The sequence below is a fragment of the Schistocerca gregaria genome, chromosome 5, assembly GCF_023897955.1.
Source record: "Schistocerca gregaria isolate iqSchGreg1 chromosome 5, iqSchGreg1.2, whole genome shotgun sequence".
In the NCBI taxonomy this organism is placed as follows: Eukaryota; Metazoa; Arthropoda; class Insecta; order Orthoptera; family Acrididae; genus Schistocerca; species Schistocerca gregaria.
The window spans coordinates 114,355,082-114,362,906 of record NC_064924.1 but is presented as its reverse complement, the minus strand read 5'-3'; the positions used below and the strand labels follow the sequence as shown (position 1 = coordinate 114,362,906).

The following is a 7,825-nucleotide window of genomic DNA, read 5'->3' as shown; positions in this document are numbered from 1 at the left end:
CCTTCTGTACGTTTCCAATTATCTAACGCTTACTGTAGGTGTTAGTCTCTTTTTCTATTATAAGTTTGAATGGTAGCATGTTTCAAGATGGGTCGTTTATTGAAGATACTCCCACAGAAACTACGGTACTCTATAACGAACCGAGTAGGTATTAATTACATTATTACACTATAAAGGACTACCTGATACCTAAATACTCGGAAAATATCGGCGAATAACCTCCAAATATTCGTCCAAAAACTTTAGGATTACTTTTTATTGTAGCCACATTTATAAGTTAACCATTTCTATTGAACCAGCAGTGGCACACTCTCTACCCTTCACAGCTAAACACTCTTCTATGTCTTACTGAGTCACTCATTATAGTATATCTGAGTACAACAGGAATGACTAGGGAAACAAAAGACTATCTTCTCCATATTATTTGCACAGAGACGTTCGTAACATTGTCAGAAGTACGGATCTTCCATAGCAGAGTGCGACGTGCCTGAAAAGAATTTGTGACCCTGGTGGGTGGTGGCAGTCCCTGATACGCTACACTAACGAATGTGTCCGCTCAATGTTATCCTCACGTGTTTACTCCTACTTAAGCCAATGACTCACTTAACACATAGATCTGTCAATTCCGTTGCACATACGTGAGGCCACATACAAAAAGGAGCAAGGTTTGGGTTTGACGAATTGGGGAAATTACGTAAAACCTAAATTAGGATGGTCGGACTGGGATTTTAATCGCCATCGCCAGCTCTGGAGAATTAGTCTTGTATCTTAGCACTGCATCACTGCGTACGCTTCTCACCGCACGCCCGGTAATCGTCGAAGCGGGTGCTGCATTTGCCGATGCCGCAGAGCAATTTGCAGCTCAGAAAACTAGAATTCAACACTCACGAATTGAATGAGGACCACCAGAACTCCACGAGGTATTCGGTCATTGACTCAGAGAGCTGTATCTACATTTACATCCTTACCTTCGTACACACTTTGCAAGCAACAGGATACGCTAAAAGTGACTATATGTTTGTCGCGGATCTTATTCATCTTTCATAGTTCTTAATGTAATGACGAACGATATACCGCTGTAGTACTATGAACACACTACAGTCTCACTAGATTAGTTGAACGTATCCATCAACTACTTCGAAATAACACCGTCATTCATGCAAATGATACGGATGTCAGAGAAACTCCATAACATGCTCAATCAGACATTGTCATCGGCTTACACGTCTAACTGAATGACAATGAATTCGCTACATTTGCATCTTTAATTTAACCACAGTTTCTGGAGCATTTAAATATAACCACAGACTGCTCAAGAGCTTTGTATACAGTAGACCTATTTTCCTTTTTTTTTCTCAGAATTCTCCCTATACATCAGTGCAATACACAACCCGTCCTATTAACAGTTTTTGGTGTTAGTCCTACCTTGCATCCGTTGTTAGTGTTGCTCCTCCGTTCCATTCGATCTGACGAAAAGCAGAAGTCACACTTCCGATTAATATAATGTACATCTAAGTGTAATACACTTGATAATGGCAGATGGTGCCGAAAAGTGCCGTGCTAACAAATATTAGTAAGAAGTGACCGAAGCAGCATCAAGTATTTCATAAATGAACATTGACGTCAAAATTTACGAGATTAACCGAAGACGTATCAAACATCTCATACCTTACCGCAGAGATCAGTTCATGGTTATATCGCAATGCGAGGTTAACAGGTAGCAGTGTGCAGTACATCGCAACAAGCAACGTGCTGGAGTAGTGCTGTATTCCTTGTTCACACATTGCGAACGAATCCAGAGTCTGCTTGTGTTTCGCACGCCGATTGTTGGGGACGGAACGCGAGATTACTCCCTGGCCGTAGACTTCGTCGAGTGAGGTCTTTACATAAATGGGTAACGTAGGGACGTGACTACCTTGATGTACCCTTTGCTTATTTAGCTCTGTGAGTGCATTTTGAAATTTCACTTACGTACCATTTCCGTCTTGAAGTTCCTCCTCCATTTAGATATGGCCCTATTCAAAAAACCGAAGGAAATAAATGACTCTCTAATACTTTTGGATGTTTTTGCTGATTGTTATTCAGACAGTTCTAGTCAGAAGAAGACACAAATGACTGTGTGGTTCTGAGGATGATTCCAAAAGCACTACCATTTTCGACACCATGTGGTTGTGTAGCGTCAGCTATTAGACTAATGTCTGGTGACGACTTGTTCTAATGGTTTTACAAGGAGATTTGCATCTACCACCTTCAAACCTTAGTGAAACGTAAAACGTCCCATAAAGCAATCAATCGTTCTCATGTTACGCAAAGAGGCACGAAGAAGTTTCTTGCCCTAATTCTTTAGTGAGACAAACAAGAAACGGTAGATGGAAAGATTATTGGTCAACAGACCTTCCAATATCCACTCCATTATTTTCACAGACTATAAATCATAATCGATTTTAACAGTATTTCACATTCTGCCACTTTCTTAGACACGAAATTGAACAATAGCTCTGGGAGACTCTTCAGCGTTCAGAGTGTGCTGGATTGTTTCCTCGATAAATTCAGGACAGTCCACAAACCAATGAAACAGTTGTCTTTGGATGAGGGGACGAGGGGATGAGAAAGATGCCTGTGGTTTCGAACTCACAACACCGCAAGGAATACTGGTTAATAGGTTACTTGCTATGAGGGTTCTGCGACAGTGACCAAGTCTATATGTGCAGTACGGAGATACACACTGGTCAAAGGAGGAAAGTGAGAGAATCTGTTCTCTTAGTTCTTGCCCTTACCTTGGTGGGTGGCACAATATCTATCAGGATAAATATTATACGAATACCTTTAGAATAGAGTTAATACTGAAACACAAAACACGAGTCTGTGGTACTAATACAGTAAACAGAGTTTTACCGAAAAGGTGAATGAAAAACGGCAAAATAGTTACCTGGACGAAAGGTGACATTCCTCTCTTCGTATGGAAACACAAGAATTATATCAACGATTTATAACGCATCTGTCTCAAATACAGGGACGAAAAATAGAAAACTCGAAGATAGATTAAAACACCGGTTTGTAAATCAGTACAATTACCACATGAAAGGCGTTTATCGTCCAGACCAGTATTGTTTATGTGTATGCTCTTAACAAAATAAATATCTGAAATAACAGTAACAATAAAGAATAAGGTCTCCTCGACAAATCAAATCAAAGGGCTCTGTGATAGTATTCGTAAATTGTCTACGTGTCTCAGTGCAATACCATGTCAATAGCAACAGCAGTAAATAACATAATGGAGGAACAGATCAACAAATGCAGACTGCAGGAACATGTGTATTTGTGTTATATATTGCATTTATTGTTGTGACACAGAAGCGGAATGGCTCGAATAACTGACTCATATCCAAGCACATTATCAAGTTGATAGTGTAGAAGGTGCTTAAATGTTATAATGTACGTCCTTTTGATTGCGGGGATCCCAGTGTTCAGGTTAATACAAAAACAATTCCCAGCGCATATTCCGACGGACTCAGGTATGACCCAGTAAACGCTGCATTAGCTCAGTACTATAAGCAGCAAGTCCAAGTATCTGCCGCTACACATGAGTTATTTCGGTTGCAGAAAAAGCAGGAACAGACGAACCACCAGTCGGTTCTAATGTTTGTGAATTCCTAAGGCACCAAACTGCTGAGGTCATCGGTCACTAGACTTACACACTACTTAACTTATGATAAGAACAACACACACATCCATGTCCGAGGGAGGCCTCGAACCTCCTGCGTGAGGAGCGCACCACCAGTGATACACACAATTAACGGGCCTGACTAGGAAGTGTATATTGAAGTATAGTTGTGACGTCTTTTACAGTGATTTAAGAATTAGGGATGCAATAAGATTCATTGTCCCAGGTAGTAGAATACGGGAGAAGATCTTACAGTACTCATATCCATCACTTCCCCAAGTATTGAAAATCTTAGAGCAATATGATTCTCGTATCACAGCGGCCGATAAGTTTGATTGCTGGTCCAGATGGTTTGCAGCGCCGCCACCTAAACAAAATTCGTGCGTGTCATTTGCCTTGTGATTCTGCTGCTTTCTTTCCCCAGGTTCACGGCCTCACGGTGCCGCACGGCCTTCACAGCCGCCACCTGATGCCACCAGGGCACCCCAGGGAGAGCGGATGGACAATGCGTCCTCGTCCCCGATGTTCTCCGCTCACCGACCAGGTGGACCTGGACCCGACACCGCCATCGCCACTGTTGTCGCCGTCAGCATACTAACACACGCCCTCAGGCCAGAACGTGTGCCCTGGCAGCAGTTTTCCAGAGGATGTTCCTGTTGCCTCGCAAGCCAAATAGGGGGGTCTGTTGGCAGTATGCCATCCACCATAGTCGCAGCTCTTGGCTTATCCCAACGTCCACCTTCCCGCCTCCCTCCCTATTGTCGTTCGCATCCTCCACATATGACAACGGTGGGGCATTTCGGTGGGTGGGAGGGGGAGGGAGGGAGAAATGTGCTGGAGTAAGCTGTTCCCAGCACTCCAGGCCTGCAAAGATATAGCAAGAAGATCGATAGTAAGCATTGGATCAAGTGTGCCTATCAGGAGAGGTTCCAAAGAGACACTCACAAGCAACACGCTGGCAATGCGCTCTTGGCCACAAGTGTTTACATAGCCACCATTGACGGGAGTGTCTCAGTCTCTAGTACAGTCACTAGCTCAGTCACTGACACATCAACTCGCACTCCAGTTTGGCGTCTGTCAGTGCATTTCCACCAGATTAGTGTACATAACGGGACTTGTACTACACCAGCAGTGGGGCTAATGTAGACTATTATGGAATAGCTTGTAACACAGCTCATGAAATCTTAAACTTAAGTATCTTTCTATTTATCTAAATAAAGAACCCTGTTAATACATGTAAGCGGTTGTGTTGTAGAAAGAGCTTACTGGTCACCAAATAACACCCTCTCCCTTCCTTCCTATGGTATAAGACTCTACAGTGGCGAGAGTACACATGAAGCAGCACGCAGTATGTACATAGCTACTGTGATAAACTGAAGCAAAATTAACCGGTCATTATTTGCGTCCAGTTGGGTCATGGGTGACGACTTCACGCTATCAGCCAGAGGATTTTAACCAAAGGTTTGTATTTGAAGTAGAATTATGCAAACGTGGAAAAATATTTCACGCTGAAGTAGTGTCGCCTGGTAACAACACATTCGTAGTCATCTCTTAAAAAGCACATTCGTGGGTCTTTGTTCGCTACAGAGATTTTATTTCTAAAATCATATAATTATACCCATATCCGTTGTTGCTATCAAATGTAGTACACCTGTATGTATCATAACTTATATCCATTGTATACTAACGCGCTTTGGGGGATTAGAAAGGAGATTTACACCAGGTAAACTGTTGGTTCGCAGAGAAGTGGTCACGCACTTGACTGCTTATACGTGAGTGACTGCCCATGCTTCGTGATATCAACGGAATTACTTGGAGTGTTCAGTCAAGAGTTGAGTTTGTGCGTTACTGGTATTTTTGTGTTTCTGTTATAATATTTATAGGTAATAAAAATGATATTCCAGCATCATATATAACTCCATAAAAAACTGCTAATTCCACTCGGTCATTAGTGACATTAAAAATGTGTGTTGTTTCGGAATGGAGTATATTTTCATGCCACATAGTTGCTAGGACATCACAATTTCTACATAATGCCACCCATACTATGTGGCTTCATTCCAATGCCGTGATATGCAGCCAGCCCATTGTGTGCTCGGCTATTATGAAGACTACCTATACTGCCGTTACTATAGCCGCGTTCTCTCTCCAACGCGACCGCCATCACTCAGTTATTTGACAGTACAAAGAGCGAAGAACACGCTTCATAGACACCCGCCACACATTAGATTTCTCTCGGTAAGCACTCGCCGTTTATAGTACTGCAATGAATGTATCACATTAGAATCAAGCTCTGTGAAAAAACTCGTGTTCTGTAAGGAATACACCGGGCTTGGCCACAGATCGTCTTATTTGGAGTAATAGTGGGAATGCTTAGAATAGACAGCATAGATATTAATTATAAATAATATTCGTAGCGATTATAAAGATACAATAACTGTCAATGTATTGATTACTGTTCTACTAAAGAGGGACTACTAGCAACTAGTGCATAGTAAGAGGCCTCACGGTACAGTGATATTTAATTCGCAATTAATAAGCCTACAGGAGAACAAAGCTGTTATGGGATAGTGAAACTGAAATGCGTGCTGAAAACATGTTTTTATTCCATTGTGATGTCTTCATTGAGAGCGAACCGCGTCTGGGGTGGTTCCTGGTGCCTTGCTGATTCTTCTCTGTGTTTCTGGTCGCGCACGTTCAGCTTCATGGACGGTCCGCTGCAGAGAGAGGAAAAAATATATCAGTTACACCCACTTTAAATGAGCCATGTATTTTAACATGAAGTATGTTGTACCCATCAGCTATAAAGAAAGTAGACATCGATGTAAAGAATCGTTTATGGGTCAAGCAGAAAGGATAAATAGAGTTTGATTACGTGAAGGAAGGTAGTCGGATGCGTGTCGGAACATCATTCGGTATCATCAAGGCATTGCGTTAAATTATTATTCCACAACTTCTTGATAGAAAACTTCATAATTTCAAATGTGCTGAGTGAGGACCACGTCACAAACAAAGGAAAAAACTTTGCATGTATGAAGCATGGAAATTAGTGAACATTTTCAACATAGACGTCATTTAATATTAAATAACAACACACTGCTCAGTAATAGCCCTCTCCTTGACTTCATTTGAGGCCCATGTTTCTACATTTTCTCAGTCTGTCGGTTTCGTTTTTTCTCCATTTTTCTGCATTTATTTCTTTTATTGTAACTAACTATGTACCCAAAATCTTGCTGTTTTATTATAAATATACTAATAGAAATCCTTCATACTTCTCACAACTCTTATTTCGTCGTCAGTATTCTTTCGTTGTATTAATTTCATTTTATTGTGGTTGTTAATTTAATTACATTCTTTTATGGACTGTTAAGTGGTTTACTTCACATACATCTATTGTGAGCAGCGGTTGTGAGCAGAACTATACCCTCTTTCTCGGCTCTTGTTGTTGTCGCAGTTGTTGTGGTCGTCCGTGAGAAGACTGGTTTGATGCAGCTCTCCTATCTGCTCTATCCTGTGCAAGCTTCCTCATCTCCGAGTAACTAGTGACATCTACATCCTTCTGAATTTGCTTTCTGTATTCATACCTTGGTCTGCCTATAGAATTTTCCCCCCTGCCCTACCCCTCCCGCACACACACACACACACACACACACACACACACACACACACTCCTCTCCAGTACTAAGTAGGTGCTGCATTCTTCTCTCAGAATGATTTCTAACAACCGATTTCTTCTTCTAGTCAGGCTGTCCACAAATTTCTTATCTCCCCAGTTCTATTTAGTACCTTCTCATTAGTTACGTCATCTACCCATCTAATCTTCAGTATTCTTCCGTAGCACCACATTTCAAAACTTCTGTTATGTTTTTGTCTAAACTGTTTATCGCCCATGTTACACTTGCATACAGCACTACACTCCATACAAAGACCCTCTGAAAAGACTTACGGGTGAAACATAATCTATAGTTGATGTTAACACAATTCCCTTCTTCAGAAACGCTTTTCTAGCCATTGTCAGTATACTTCGACCACTGTCAGTTATTTTGAAGCCCAAATAGAAAAAAAACATATCGAGTACAGTAAGTGTCCCATTTCTTAATCTAATTCCCTCAGCATCAGTGAATTAATTCGACTACTTTCACTCCCTTCTCAACCACTACT

At 41.4% G+C, this 7,825-nt stretch overlaps 1 protein-coding gene across 2 annotated transcripts in view; it reads right to left on the bottom strand.

Annotated features, from left to right (window-relative positions):
* Positions 1 to 5,634: 5,634 nt before the first annotated feature.
* LOC126272641 (uncharacterized transmembrane protein DDB_G0289901-like) overlaps positions 5,635 to 7,825 on the bottom strand; it is a 70,640-nt gene continuing 68,449 nt past the window's right edge. For both annotated transcript variants that reach the window (XM_049975627.1, XM_049975629.1), the window contains one exon: positions 5,635 to 6,381. Coding sequence is in view for 1 of the 2 variants with exons in the window: in XM_049975629.1 (XP_049831586.1) it covers positions 6,368 to 6,381 (14 nt within the window). In the remaining variant the exon portion in view is untranslated. The remainder of the gene's footprint in view (positions 6,382 to 7,825) is intronic.